General features: G+C 41.2%; 1 protein-coding gene across 3 annotated transcripts in view; it reads left to right on the forward strand.

The window, feature by feature from the left end:
- LOC122880566 (Kv channel-interacting protein 1) overlaps nucleotides 1-16,018 on the forward strand; it is a 45,517-nt gene that overhangs the window by 1,452 nt on the left and 28,047 nt on the right. Inside the window, exon 1 of one of the 3 annotated variants that reach the window (XM_044205840.1) lies at nucleotides 6,940-7,088. The exons of 1 other annotated variant lie outside the window; for it this stretch is intronic. Coding sequence is in view for 1 of the 2 variants with exons in the window: in XM_044205838.1 (XP_044061773.1) it covers nucleotides 14,056-14,113 (58 nt within the window). In the remaining variant the exon portion in view is untranslated. Of the gene's footprint in view, nucleotides 1-6,939; nucleotides 7,089-13,501; nucleotides 14,114-16,018 lie in introns of those variants that run through there. One more of the 3 variants, XM_044205838.1, reaches the window with a different exon arrangement.

Genomic DNA, 16,018 nt, shown 5'->3' on the forward strand with positions numbered 1-16,018 from the left:
CACTCGTGCACACACAGGTCTACATCTGCTCTTTTTCAGAGCTCTGGTAAGAGCGAGCGCTACATCTGCAAAAGCATCAGATTAGACAACGGCCATAAAGGCAAATGGGCTAGACTAACACACGCACACACAAATTCCAGCTCCTTAAAGGGCCATTACATTACAGTTTTGTAGTTCTATGGTTTGTGTTTACTGGCCATTGCTATTCAATTTGGGACGTTGGTGTTTTAATTGGGTATGAACAGAAGCTGCCCTGTGGCCTCTTTGTTCAAATCGATGAACACCAAGGGTGGAAACAACTAATTACATATAGTTCTGCTGCTGTAATTTAATAGCAAATGGTGAACATGTAACACTGTAGCACTTTTTTTGCTGAAATTTTACTTTTACTTAAGTTTTTATTGAGTGCTGTGGTCCATTTTACATTACTTTCCGATACTATACTACTATTAGCACCAGGAACTAGTAGTAAACTGGTTAGTTATGAAGCCATTTGGAGTAAATGGAACAAGAGTCTAATCTAATGTAGTTCTTCTTGGTTTTATGTTTTTCTAATGGTGCCTAATGGTGTCTAATATTGGAATATTTAATTGTTCTAAAGATCAATTTTCCAGATTGCTGATGAAGGTCAGATGACAAAAATGCTGCATCATTAACATGTCTATATGAATGTGAGGAGAGTGTGCAAGAGCTTGTTAAAGGACTTAAAGTAATCTAGCTGGAACACTCTCCTAAAGAGTTACACCATTGATTTAGTATAACTGTTCCATAAAGTTTGGGAACTTGTAAGAGACAGATTAAAAAAGACAACGGACAAAATCGAAGCAGCAGAGGCCAAAATATCCTGACTTTTAGCCCCTAGAATGAGTCACACCTCCAAAACCCTAGATCCTACACTTCCCATAATGCATCTTTCACTAGAACATCTTAAATGCCCATGTCTTTCAAGCTCCGCACTCCTACAGACTGTGTAGTACTCTCTATGATCCTTATGTGTAAAATTGGTGGCGTGCCCCTTTAACCCTTTCTTTTTCCTCTCAGTCTTCTTTGAAATACAAAAACTACTGCTGCTACCTCCGCCGCCATTACTCTTCTACAAAATTCATGCCTTCCTTGTATTTACTGTTGAAAAAGAACAGATGTAGCTCTCTTTAGGAGCTGTAGGCAAAAATACAAAGGTCACAGCATGAGAAATCAACTTCTATAAAGGCCAAAACACCAAATTTATTCATGTAAGATTAATTCTAAGTAAAATATGTCAATGACAGCAAATTTTAAGGTACCGGTCCTTCCATCCATCCATGCATCATCTATCCCTCCACTCACTAGCAAAGCCACCAAATATTTTTCTTCAGTAAGATGCTGACATTAAAGGGCAAACAGGGCCAGTACTTTCTGTAGCCAACAGGCCTGGATGCCTTTTCTACACTTTGCTGTGAGTTACAGACTCACTCTTTTTCAGATGACCTTTAACAGTCAGCGTTTTAAGACAGTCTAAGAGCCACAGTAATAAATTGTGGGGAAAGAATAGTTTTCCTACTCTTTTCTCAGTAGCAACAGGAGCTTTACACCATCACCTGCATGGGTGATGACGTAGAAAATACTGAGGTTTGGTGTGTTCAGTCTACTGAAAAGCAATGCAAATACAGGTGTACTCAAATGGTTTATCTTCGTGTAGAATGACTATCAGAGCAGCATTGACCTCTGCTGGTAGCACTGAGAAAATACAGGTTAACAGAAAGAAAATCACCTATGCTAACCTGACATTTTTAACTATAAAGCACTGAAAGCTCACAAAAAGTGAAGGATTTGATCTTGATTCTGATCTTACTAATTGTGTTTCCTCTTTGAAATTCAAAGCACAAATACAATGTTTTTTATTCTGCTCAAGAGCCTATGAGAGAGGAAGAAGAAAAGACAGGATTAAGATAAAAGTGAATCTTTTCGTTATGTCTACTTGAATATCTGTCCTTTACATCTCAATGTGACTTCCATGATATAGGCAGCAGAATCCACACAAACTTAAAAATTCTTTCTTTTACAATCAAACTTTTTTTTTTTGCCTAAATCCAACTGGAACTACATATCCCCTGCACACTGGGTTAGTTAAAAACTAAATGAAGCTATGAAGATATATTTTAGATATAAGCAAAAGATAAAAGAACTGTAAAGAAAATTACTTATCACTTACACTAAAGAACCCACTGGTTATTAAAGGAATAGGAATATGCATGGTAAAAAAGCAAATCATCAGGACTAATGTGAAAAAAATCAATGTATTTCAGTTAAAGGGGTGAATTATGGAACATTTTATGTAGCAAGGAACCAAAAATGTGCAGCACATGTAAGTTTAAAAATGTTTATAAATAATTGAATGTACAAATATAACATTTCCATGTATATATATATGTACTTATACATTTTAATAGAGTAATTATTTACAGACCAAAATAAAATCATGTTGAAAAGATCTCAGTAAGGTTGTTCTGTGTATCAGTCTGAGACACTGAACACTTCCTGCTTCAATGTAGCGAGAGCCATTTATCCTCCATGTTTCCTGTCAATCTCTAGTACCAACTATGTATTAAAGACAAGAATATCAGTAAATAATCTTAAAACATAACCACACTAGCTGCACTTCTGATTTGTTTGCTTCTACTTCACAGAAATCTCATGCTGGAGTTTCCGGACCTCTTTTAAGCTCTGCTCACTTCTTCTAGCTGCAGACTGATTAGACCAAATCCCTTTCATCACACTGCTTTTCCTCTTAGTTCATCTCTGACTGTCTGTCACTCTCTGCGCTGCTTCAGCCTTAAACTTCTCTTCAGCTTCCTGTCATCTCTGAAAACCCTGTAAACATCCTGTCATGCAGTTCCAGGCTGTAAACAGCATGCATGATTTCACTTATCCTATCCGGGCAGCATGCCCTCAGGTGCTTCCCACTGGCATACAAATCCAACCTGCCTGGATGCACAACAGTGTGCTCTGTTGTGGTCTGGGCACATGTGATGGCACCTGATGGCAGCTATCAGCAATCAGAACTGTCTTTGGCTGAAAATCCACAGCAAAATACAGAAAACTTAATCCCATCTTTTCTCCAGCCAGAGTAAAAGGCAAGGAATCCTCCAGCTACTTGAATCTCATTTTAGTTTAAATCCAACTCATGACCTGTATTGCATCCCGTTGTTTGTCTGTTTCACCACCTCACACTATTTAAAAATGTCTTCAAAATTAACTCTGATCTTCTGAAATCTACTCAAACTTTTCTACATTTGCCCCTGGGGATTCTTTGGTAATCAGAAACAAACCCCCTTCAGAGGAAACTTTCCTGGAGGAACAAAACAAGAAACTTAAAATGTGCTGACTCCTCTCAGTCTTCAAAGCGCTCTTCTGTTGGGAATAGGAGGAACGTGCAATCTAAATCATCCTTCTCCTCCTGTATGTTTACCGGCTCAAGCTCATGTCCAAAAGGGGGAAAAAGCTAGCTTACAACAGTAAAACACCACTGTCCTGAATTTTAATGTGGATCACAATATCTGGGTATTAATTATTATTTAAAGGGTCTTATTTAAATGTCAAAATTTTACATTTTTGACCAAAACTCAGTATTTTGTGCTTCTTTTCTTCCCATTTGTGTTTTTCTCAGACTGCACAGTAGAGGGCGTCAGATTCCTCTTCCTAGTTTCTCACCATCACTGTAATCCCACATTGTCAGGGCAGATCAGAACAAAAGTGAAGTTGAGTCTTAACCAAATGAAGCATTAAATATTCAGCATCTCAAAGTGCTTGCTGATGAAGCAGCTCTTCCTCTGATGGCTGATGAATGATGACGTACTCCGAGGTGGATTTTCAAACTGCGGGGTTCACCAGCATCAGCCACGAGGACTCAGATCTCAGGTGTTCGTCATTATTGCTTAATGAAATATTCAGCAGCACCTTTCTTTTTATTTCATTGGATATTCGCTTCAGGTTCCCCCTTCTTTGAGTCAGGGGGACTTGCCTGCACTTTTGTATTCAGAGAAGAGAAGGATGGAAAGTAGGATGGATGAGTAGATGAGAACAGAGAGCAGGAAAGAAAGAAAAACGAGAGGGTGGAAAAGTGTGTGTGTATGTGCATATGTGAGTAAGCACATGTATCTTTGATGTGGATATGAGTGTGTGTGCTTTTACCAGTTTACTGTGTGTGTGTGTGTGTGTGTGTACCACTGCTTAGCTCCAAAATGCTGTCATATCACTTTTAATGTGCCATAGGGAACACAGTGCATGTTTAATACAAAATATAATGCATAATAATTCTTATGGAAAAGGCTCTCAGGGGAGGAGACACCGTTCTTCCTCCTCCAACACTGTAATCAATCCCCAAGCTGCATATAATTAACACTTCCATCACTCTCATCTGCTGAGGAGGGAGGAAACGAGAGACACAGAGGGGGAGAGTCAACAGAGGTGTTTGTATTCAGTTCACAGAAACCACTGGAGTACTTTAGGTGAAGAATTAAGACTTTGCTGCGTTTAACAAAAATGTAAATTGCATTTTCATTTGCACCTTTGAAGAAGAACTGTCTGTGTCCAGGAATAGTAGTGGAGGGTGACAGGGCTTGAGTACAGCAGCACCCACAGGCAAGGTGATACTGTCTGTAAAAAATTCATGGTAAAAAAAAGTAAATATTTATACAAACCCTGGTGTTAGTGTGTTTCTTACTGGTTTATGTCCCGTGCAAGTTCACCTACATCTGACCGGGTTTTAAAGAGCTCTGTGAAATGTGTCATCTTTGTATCGACCAGAGGGAGTAGGTTAGATGGTGGCCGCAAAGTGGAGTTTTTCACATCTTGACAGGTGACATAAAGTATGTGGGTGGCGTACAGCAGTAAATCTTTCTGAGAGATTCACTGTGAGACAGAAAAAAAAGCAGCCGTGGCCTTGAGGAGGGAAATAGACTGTTGTCATGTAGAGAAAGCTCAAGACAGTACAGACTCGCCAATACAGGCCCCTGTTCGATCAAATATAACATTGTTACCACTGATCAGTCTGTTGTTGACCAGCCATCTTGTTTTGAATCAGTAAAAGGGTCAACACAGCTAAATTACGGTATGAAAAAGTAGATTTTCTCACTCTTTCTTATGTAGCCACACACATAGTTTTGGTTTAATTTGTCCCAGCTTTGATATACCTGTCTCTGAGATTTCTGTGACTGGTATTTTGTTTGTGGTGCTTTTTGAAAAATTACATTTAACGTGGGGCTTAAGAGTTTACAGCCATGCTAACGGCCCTGTGAGGAAGTAGCTAAATGCTAACATCAGCATAATGACAATGATAATATGCTGATGTTTAGCAGGTATAATGTAATACCATAATCACTATCTTAATTTTGTGTGTTAGCATGCTAATTTGCTAATTAGCACTAAAGTACAGCTGCAGCTAGTATAGTTAGCATGGCAAAAAATGTATCAGCAATATGTCTCCCCTTCAGGCCCAGCGCCAGGATGAAATGACTGAGGGGGCATTTTTCATAAAATAAAATTAATTGATTTAACCATGCAATAGCCTCAGAAAGGCTAAATAACAACAACATAAGGCTACTGTTTCAAAATCAAAGAATACATTTATTGATCAGAGCACTCACCTAAGAACTTAGCACTAGCAGAGCGCTACATATTGTTTGAATTTATGAACGATTCTCTGCGTAGAAACAGCTCTTTGTGCTTTGCAAGTCTCTCTCATGTCTGTCCCTTCACTTCCCTGTCGCCTACACACAACAAACAGGCTGTCTGTGGTTCTGAAACAACAGCTAAGCGATAGTCACATGTATCTCGCCAAAAGTTGTGTTGTTTTCACTATTTTTCTATAGAGACATGAAGCTTAAACAGAGGGGGCAAAAAATACAACTGAGGGAGCTAAGCCCCCTTAGACCTCTCATGGCTCCGGGCCTGGTCCCCTTTACTCTGGATCATTTACAGAGACCTCACTGTGAACATTTTTCATTTGAACTATTTTGTGCCAAAGAGATGTTACTTGCAACTAAAGATTATTTTCATGATTAATGATTAATCTGCCTTATATTTTCTAGATTAACTGATTAATTGTTTGGGCACAAAATGTCTGAAAATAATGAAACATTCCTGTCATAAATTTCCAGAGCCCAAGCTGTAAACACAATACTGTCATATCCTCACCTTTTAAGTTGATATGACGAACTTGTTAGCAAACATCTGCTTTCTTACACATCCAGCAGATATGGAGCAACTTTATCACACTTTTGTAGTCATGTTTCTTTCCACCTGGAGGCTGTACAACAAAGCATGTTCAATTTAGTCTGGCTTTTATCTGGCCTCAGAGAGCCTCACATTGGTGAACCTGGATATCACTAAGTGAGTTATGAACTGGCTCAGTTAATTGGTTTTCTAATCCGGCTACGAGCGCATTAACGTGAAAGAGGCGGAGTGACATCATCAGAACCTCGAATGAAGGAGGCTACTTAACATGAAATGAGATGAAACGGTGATTCATAGGAGCTATTTAACAATATGTGGATTATTTTTCTTTTAAAAGACAACAGGGGGGATAGTTTTTATTTCCAATTATCATCACAAAGTCGCTTCATGTTGTTCTGAGCTGCAGTAATGGAATAAGCGAGTACAATAAAAGCATCGACATCACGAGTCCTCCTGAAGGGGAATGAAAGAAACTTTAAGCATTTAAAATCGCAGCTGTAATTGTCATTATATATTTAGTGTGGTAAACTATCCCAACGTTTGTTAGAAGAAGTTTGTTTGCTGGAAATGGAAAGCCTGGAAAAGCAAAGCGATTCGTCTGATCTACAAAAATATCTATTGATCTGTATTAATTGTCACTTTATTGTAAACTCTTTTGTCCATGTCGGGATCCTGTAGGAATGATGACTAAATTTTTGCAGCGATCTGATTGGTCAGAGGCACGGTTTGACCTTTAACCTGCCCCGGAGCAGGTTATCCGTGCAGCATTAGTTACCATGGTAATCTAGCTTCATGATACCGGAGAACCCGAGTTAAGCCCAAAGATAGCTGGATAAAACACTAATCTCGCTTCGTGGTACAGGCTCCTGGCTAATGTAAGTCCAATATTTAGTTTAGTTTGTGGGTTTTGGTCTGTTTGGTCTCCACCAACTCCTGAGGGAAATATCTGGCTGCAAAATGCTCCACCATGTTACCCAGCTGACTTTGTTTGCCAGCCACTTGGTGCTGAACAGGTAGCCTACAGTGGGTTTAACCAAAACAGTAAAGTTGAGGCAGTAAAACCAAAACAATGCTCAAATGCTCTATAGAGCTGAGGTGAACTGCAGGGTAAAAATATTGATTATAGAGTACAGTCCACATCCCACAGATAATCAGTGTACAATCATAGAAACCAATAAATATTCATATTTGAGAAGCTGGAACCAGTGAATCTTTTGCATTTTTGCTTAATACATGACTTAAACGATTAATTATCAAAAGTGTTGCTGATTAATTTTCTAACCAATTAATCAACTATTCATTTCAGTTCTATACTAAAGAAATATCCCAGGTGAATAAAAAAAAGTCAGTGCACCACTAGGGAAGTTCCATTCACCTCCATCGTACTGGTTTATGCAGCAGAAATCTCAGATATGGACCCTGGACAAACAAAACCAAGACTATCTGCATGACTTGATACTAATAGAGGTATTTATTTATTTTTGTAATTTTAGTGAAACGATCCTTTAAGTGATGATGATATGTATCAGCACTTGAAGCAGCACCATGCCATTCTAGAGGCAAAATGATTTTGTCAGTGTTTACTCACTTGCTGCACACTGATTGCAGTCAGGCCTTGTTGCACAGCTTGGACTCTGTGGTTTGTTGTCTATGTGGGAGCAGCTGACACATGTTTGGCTTTGTTAGAGGAAAACTGTCATGTGATTTACTTTTTGCATCAGGAATCTCAGCAGCGTCACACCTCATGTCCTGTCAGGATCGTTGAGCTTGTCTCTTCCACTCCTCACTCCATTAAATAAATCTGTTTGCTCTGATGACTCCGACGACACTGAGCCCGTTTGAGCCAGTTAGCGTCCAGGTGCAGATTTCACTCGTCCTTCCTTGTACTCCCATCTCTCTGTTCTGTCTTCCTCCCTCTGTTCTGTCCCGCCATCTTGTTTCTGTTATTTTCTACTCCCTCGCTCCCTCATTCCATCTACCCCCTCCCACCTTCTTTCCCTCCTCACCTATCTCCCCTCCATCTACTCTGTCCTCCCAATTCGCAGCTCTCATTCGCTTCTCCCCACCGTCTCCTTATCCCTCACTAACCTCCCCCATCTATCTTGCCCTCCAAATTCTCCACTTTCATCTGTCTCGCTCTCTTCTCCTCCCTTCCTATAGTTATTGCCCCCCTGTCTCATTTCTTTCACTCGCTCTCTCTTCCCTCCCCTCCCAATTCTCTGCTCTCATTGCCCTCATCTCATCTCCTCTGTGTGGTCATCACTATGACAGTTTCCACCCAGCCTTCATCTGATAAGAGTGGGCAGCAACTACCCAGCCAATTTATTATTCACTGTCTTCTCACCACATTTCCTGTGCTTGTCAACGCCTTCTTTTTCTGCTGTCAAATGCTTTCTACCTTTCCCCCTTTTTACTATTCCATAGATAGTCTACTCCATCCTTCTTCTTTCCTTACCCTCCATCCATTCATCCAGGCAGCCATCTCAATCTAGTAAAAGGTCCATTGTGTAATGGTTAATAAATGATGAGAGAGAGGTAGGCTGGCACTCAGAATGATCCACAGCACCCTGGACAGGACTGAGTAGCAGAACAGACGATGTCAGGCTTAATGTCTTGGAAGAGTTTGGCGCTTGGCCTAATGTGATGAACCTGTTGCTGTTTAGTGTTATTGCACTGCAAGTGCAGGTCTGCAAAGCTGTTTTGGTTTCCTTGTTTAAACCACTAGGACGTAAATGCCTCAATTACTTTGTCTTTTTGTGTTTGTCAGCACTTGAATTTGATTCCTTGAAAAGAGATATTGGTGATGATTTGCAGCAGATCTGGATATGCGTGATAAAATATCCTAACCTCAAGGTTCATTTACTCGCTTTTTTCTGTAACGCTTTATTTTACGGAGATTCCTGATAAATTCCTAACAAGTTTCCAGGAAAGAACATGTCATTTGGTTTTAATTATAGGTAAAATAGTGTGTTATCAGTTAGTACACTTCCAATTAATTACAAATGCTAAGCTAGCATAACCTTGAATCTGTTACAGTGCCTTGCGAAAGTATTCGGCCCCCTTGAACTTTGCAACCTTTTGCCACATTTCAGGCTTCAAACATAAAGATATGAAACTGTATTTTTTGTGAAGAATCAACAACAAGTGGGACACAATCATGAACAAAATTTATTGGATATTTCAAACTTTTTTAACAAATCAAAAACTGAAAAATTGGGCGTGCAAAATTATTCAGCCCCCTTACTTTCAGTGCAGCAAACTCTCTCCAGAAGTTCAGTGAGGATCTCTGAATGATCCAATGTTGACCTAAATGACTAATGATGATAAATAGAATCCACCTGTGTGTAATCAAGTCTCCGTATAAATGCACCTGCACTGTGATAATCTCAGAGGTCCGTTTAAAGCGCAGAGAGCATCATGAAGAACAAGGAACACATCAGTCAGGTCCGAGATACTGTTGTGGAGAAGTTTAAAGCCGGATTTGGATACAAAGAGATTTCCCAAGCTTTAAACATCCCAAGGAGCACTGTGCAAGCAATAATATTGAAATGGAAGGAGTATCAGACCACTGCAAATCTACCAAGACCTGGCCGTCCCTCTAAACTTTCAGCTCATACAAGGAGAAGACTGATCAGAGATGCAGCCAAGAGGCCCATGATCACTCTGGATGAACTGCAGAGATCTACAGCTGAGGTGGGAGACTCTGTCCATAGGACAACAATCAGTCGTATACTGCACAAATCTGGCCTTTATGGAAGAGTGGCAAGAAGAAAGCCATTTCTTAAAGATATCCATAAAAAGTGTTGTTTAAAGTTTGCCACAAGCCACCTGGGAGACACACCAAACATGTGGAAGAAGGTGCTCTGGTCAGATGAAACCAAAATTGAACTTTTTGGCAACAATGCAAAACGTTATGTTTGGCGTAAAAGCAACACAGCTCATCACCCTGAACACACCATCCCCACTGCCAAACATGGTGGTGGCAGCATCATGGTTTGGGCCTGCTTTTCTTCAGCAGGGACAGGGAAGATGGTTAAAATTGATGGGAAGATGGATGGAGCCAAATACAAGACCATTCTGGAAGAAAACCTGATGGAGTCCGCAAAAGACCTGAGACTGGGACGGAGATTTGTCTTCCAACAAGACAATGATCCAAAACATAAAGCAAAATCTACAATGGAATGGTTCAAAAATAAACATATCCAGGTGTTAGAATGGCCAAGTCAAAGTCCAGACCTGAATCCAATTGAGAATCTGTGGAAAGAACTGAAAACTGCTGTGCACAAATGCTCTATCCATCCAACCTCACTGAGCTCGAGCTGTTTTCCAAGGAGGAATGGGCAAAAATTTCAGTCTCTCGATGTGCATAACAGACATACCCCAAGCGACTTACAGCTGTAATCCCACAAAAGGTGGCGCTACAAAGTATTAACTTAAGGGGGCTGAATAATTTTGCACACCCAATTTTTCAGTTTTTGATTTGTTAGTTTGAAATATCTAATAAATTTAATTCCACTTAATGATTGTGTCCCACTTGTTGTTGTTTCTTCACAAAAAATTACAGTTTCATATCTTTATGTTTGAAGCCTGAAATGTGGCAAAAGGTCGCAAAGTTCAAGGGGGCCGAATACTTTCGCAAGGCACTGTAACATACTGCCAACAGGCTTTATACTAATACAGCCCAACTGAGTATATTTACACCGCCAATATAAAACTCGAGGCACGGAGTATACTGTATATACGTTACACATGAACACGGCCTTCATCACACTAACAAAGTCGTTTTTCTGCTAAGCCTAACCAAAGCTTAACTATACCTGTGTAAGATCAGAAAACGGTTTTAGTTTTGCAATTGTGATTTGTAACCATTTTGGAAGGCAGCGATGAATGATGTCGTCTTGCCGATAGATTCAGAAAATGTTTATACTGTATGTGTAGTTCTGGAGGACAATGACAAACAGCGTATTTAGTTGTTTTGATTTTTGCATTAACCCACAGTCTTCTTTAGCAAATGGAATATATGACCTAAGTAAGAAATTTCAGTCGGGGTGAGATTGTAAACGCTGTCTCTGAACTTGAATGGGAATGTTCTCCTTGATCTTTCTCTGTCCGTCCACTGACTCCTGGTCCCTTCCCAAACGATGTTGTGACCTCTTTTGGTCTGATGTTCACAGACAGCCAATGTTGTCTGTTTCCAATGCTCTTTCACTCTGTTACCCAATGTCCTTGCCATTTCATTGATGTAGCGCCCACAACAGTTATTGCGAGTGATGCTACCACCCAAGTCTTCTTCTCGAGGGTTGTCCTATCTTTAGACCGTACGCAGAGATCCCACTTATCACTGACCAAAGTTCTGTACGTTGGTCAGCTTCATTTGCTGAAGAAGCTTGTGGGATACGGCTGGAGTTCCCAAGTTCAAGAATGAATGTCCTTCACTCAAACAGTATGTCAATTCTCATCAATTTTTGCTAAAGCCTAGAAACTAAGAAACAGGGACTTCATTTCAGATCCAAAAATCTATTTATCCTAAAATTAAAGTGATAGGAATGATATCTTTTAGTGTAACCCCTTGTTTTCTTGGAGTGCCTACTGGCTTCTGGAATTCAGGGTTCTTCTTCAGATTTGTTTGTGATCTGCTGTTACCAAGGTCATAGATGAACTTTCTATTTTACTCTTTTCTATTCTGTAGTATTTATTCACTGATTGGATTCTGTTCCCTTCAAATAAGTTCATTCAGTGCTGTTTGAAAACCCGGTATTTAGAAAATGTCATCTTTGCAGAGACTGATCAAAACAGCCTATTTTTCCAGTTTTTCCACTGTGGGGGTTTTCAGTTTATCCAGTGGATTTTCAAAGTGTTTGATCAACCAAAGCTTGTTTATGTATGTAACCCCTCCACTGAAGTTTAAACATCATCACTACAGCAAATCATGCTCCCTTATCTCGTCTATTCAGCCAAGCTTTCAGAATTTAATCAGCATGTCTGTGTGTCGCACCTGTTTCTCTCTGTTGATATATTGCCACTCTTGTTGTAACCAGTGGGTGTTTGTGCATGTGTGCATGTACATCTGTGGTTGTGTGTGAAATGTGTTTGTTAGTGTTTGGTTTTGATTAGAGGCTGCTGTCAGATCCGTCTCTTTCTGCAGAGCTAGAAAAACTGAAAGAGGAGGTGTATGTGTGTGTGTTCTTTGTCTATCTGCCTCTCTTTGCCTTTCTTCTCTTCTTCTTTTTCTTTCTCTCTTCCACTCTACACCTCAGTCTCTCACACCTCCTCCTTCCGCCTCTCTTCTTTTTACTCTGCATTGATCCTCAAGCGTGCAGGCTACTGCAGCCAGTAGCTTTTAATGAATGCCATGGCCTAATGGCTTTATCATTGGCCTTGATGGCCTCAGCTCAGCCACAGCCATGGCTTGGCTGTAAATTGTTTTCTTAACTAAAGCCACGTGAGGAATTTCAATAGGGGCTGCAGTCGGTGGCGTCAGTGCAGCCCGCCAATCTCAACAGCAGGGTGTTACATGGATGGCAGCAAGGGGTTAAGAGTGATTGACAGAAGAGTACATGTGTGAGATGGACTGTGTTGTGGACTGGCGTCACTCCCCTGGTTGTATTGTCATAGAGGGTGTGTGGCCTGGTTGTGTATCTGTGTGTAGCTGATGGATTTATCAGCAGACTCAATAGCAAAAACATGTCTGATACGGCGCGTTGATGCCGGCGCTGACATATGCGAGGTGGCTGCAAATGTATTGGTGTCAGATGTACAGGGCTCTGTCTGTGACCCACCCTCTAGCAGATTAATTACACACACACACACACACACACACACATAGAGACAGACACACACCACCTGTCAGACTCGTGCATGTAGAGATAAAGCAGCAAATACACTTTCCAGTCAGACCGTTTGCCTACTGAATAGCAAAAGGGGACGGATCAGTCTAGCTCTCCCTTATCTCCCCTCACCTCTTGCACTCTTCATCTCTCTCTATCTCTCTTTTTCACCCCCTTCCCTCCCACCCTCTCCCCCCCTCACTTTGCCTCCCCCGCCGTTTGTGAATCCTCCTAATTTGTCTTTTCTTTCTCTTCTCCTCCCCCTTTTTTCCTCCTCTTCCTCCTCGTCATTTTCTCATTCCCTTTTCCTCCTCTCTCTCACTCTCCCTTGAGTTTTGTCCTCCTCTTCTCTCTCTCTCTCTCTCTCTCTCTCTCACACACATACCCCCCTCTCCCTCTCCATCCCTCTGTCTCTGTCTTTTCCTGTGCAACAGTGTGCAATCCCTCTTTCCCCACTAGACAGACAAAGAGAGCGACTGAGACGAATAGGAGGGGAAGAGGGAGCAGAAAGAAGCAGAGACAGAGAGAGGCAGATACATAAAGAGGCACAGAGGAATTGATGGAATGACAGTCTGGTGGCAGGGGACACACTCAGAGAGAGAGAGAGAGAGAGGATAGAGAGAGAGGAAGAGGGAGGGTGTGCATGGTAGAGAGACATAGAGGGGATGTAAAATAGGCAGCTCCAGTGACAGCGTAGACAAAGGTAGCTTCAGAGTGCATGTGCGCACTCTATTTCATTCACACTCTCTCTCACTCACACATCCTCTCACTCTCTCTCACTCACTCAGTCACACAGACGCACGCACACACCCTCGAGCAGAAGCAGGAGAGCTGTGTGGGTTGCGAGGCAGCATGAGAAGTGATATCTGTACTTCTACACATACAGCTGGCTGATGGACTAACTTAATTACACCACACACACCTACTGTACGCACACTCACTAGCACACCTTGATTATAGGCAGACAGACACACACACACGAGCACACACAACCTGTCTGCGGCCAGAAGTCAACATGGGTCTTGTGGTGGGAACCTTTTCCATGCAAACCAAGCAGGTCAACTACCGCAGAGGTAAGAATTAATTTTTTTTAAAAGATCAAATTTGTCCCTCAAACACACTCAGGGTGTGTGTGTTTTCTTCTTCTTGTGAGCACATGCATGTGGCTGTCATATGAGAGGAGCACCTGTCATGCTGCGTGTTTGTGCCTTAATGACGGAGTCATGTATGTTTGCTCTCAGAATCATGAATATTGCACAAGAAGTGCATTATGGGAATGAGCTCAACCTATACGGAGCAGCAATGTAAAGTTGGCAAAAAAAAAAAGTCAATCATTATTGGTTTATGATGCAATCTTCCAGGCCATCTGTCCTGTGGATTTAGGAATAGAAAAAGGAAACGTGTGTGTGTGTGTGTGTGTGTGTGTGTGTGTGTGTGTGTGTGTACACGCGCAGCTGTGCCATTGGGCATGTCTATAAAAGGTGATGGTATTTACCCGTCTGCTCTCCAAACCAACCTGCTTCCTGTCTGCTCTGCTACTGTTTGACAGGAGGAAACTGGCACGGACACTTGCATGCATGCTAATGTGTGCATGTGTTCACAAACATAAATGTGTGCAGCTTTGTCCATGAAAATATTTATGCACATAATTCAAAATGTAAGGGGGCATATGTTTTTGTGTGTGTGTTGTGTGGCGGCTGTGGCAGCGGTGTGTGTTTATGTGCGCAGTAAATCAGTGTGGTGTAATCCGTCAGCCTTTGGCCATGGTCTGTCCTGTGTCTGTTGACCTCAAGTCTGATGGTTATCACCAGCAGACACAGAGCTGCATCACACAGACAGAAGAGACAGAAAACAGGAGGTGGATCATGTTTTACCACACTGTCACTATATGTAGGAAAAGATGCAGAAAAATGTAGAAATTCCTTATTGGACCATTAAGTTACACAGTGAGATCATGTAAAACAAGCTGTGTTAAATATGCTGTGACAAAAACTGTGGAGGCGATGTAAGTGATGTAAATTATGTGCTGTGAATGTTGTGTAAGTCCCTTAGGAAAATGCCTTTCAGCTGTATATATTTTCTGTGTTATACCTGTCAAACACTACAGTCAGACCACACGGAGTATTTGAAGATAGCTGTAAAAACACTTTAGAGACCCTATAAATGGTTTTCTGAAATACAGGCATATATAGCATCCTGCGTGGGTTGTTTAGTTTAATTCCCGACCTGCGCCTCATTTCATTGCATGGCAACAGCTCTCAGCAGTTACTTAAGATCTGTGCTCAACAGATACTTGAGGCACATTTTCAAGGTGGATATTTTCTGTAGCCTAATGTATGAAACATATAGAAAGATTACTGAGACAACAGAGAAAATGTGTCAGAAACTCGTCCGTGTTGTCCTCTTCCATTTTAGAGCGCAACCCATTTACTAGTTCGGGAAGGCAACAATGTTTACGAAGCAACTGAGATGTATTTTTAGCCAGTTTTTTGTCCAAGAAAAGCTCTCCTCTAGTTAGGGTAACCTCTAAATAGCAGCCACTTTGAAGTGTGCACTGTTAGGGTGTGAGGAAGGAGGCGACAGATGAGTAAAATTGGGAGAAAAAAATTAAGAAAAGTTGAGAGTGGAGGCGAGGTTGCTCCTCAGGGGGCTGCAGTGTGAGTGACAGTGAATGTGTGTGTGTGTTTCACCATCTGCTGCAGTGTTATAAAAAGTGGCCTAATGGAAGCAGGGCAGGACTCATTTTGCGTGGAAGGTTGGCCCATCATTGGTCGCAACGACCAGCTGGGATGGACCCAAAGTTAACTTAGAATACAGAACAAAATATTTTAGATACAAGGCAGAGGTGTGGACTTGTGACAGACTCAAGTCCAACTCTTGAATCTGATGAATTTAGATGTGATTAGACAAATCAAATCAAGGCTTGACTACGATGGCTTGTGACATCACTTGGGCTTCCCCTTTACCATTCCTGACAG

This window comes from Siniperca chuatsi, linkage group LG8, assembly GCF_020085105.1.
Source record: "Siniperca chuatsi isolate FFG_IHB_CAS linkage group LG8, ASM2008510v1, whole genome shotgun sequence".
Classification (NCBI taxonomy): domain Eukaryota; kingdom Metazoa; phylum Chordata; class Actinopteri; order Centrarchiformes; family Sinipercidae; genus Siniperca; species Siniperca chuatsi.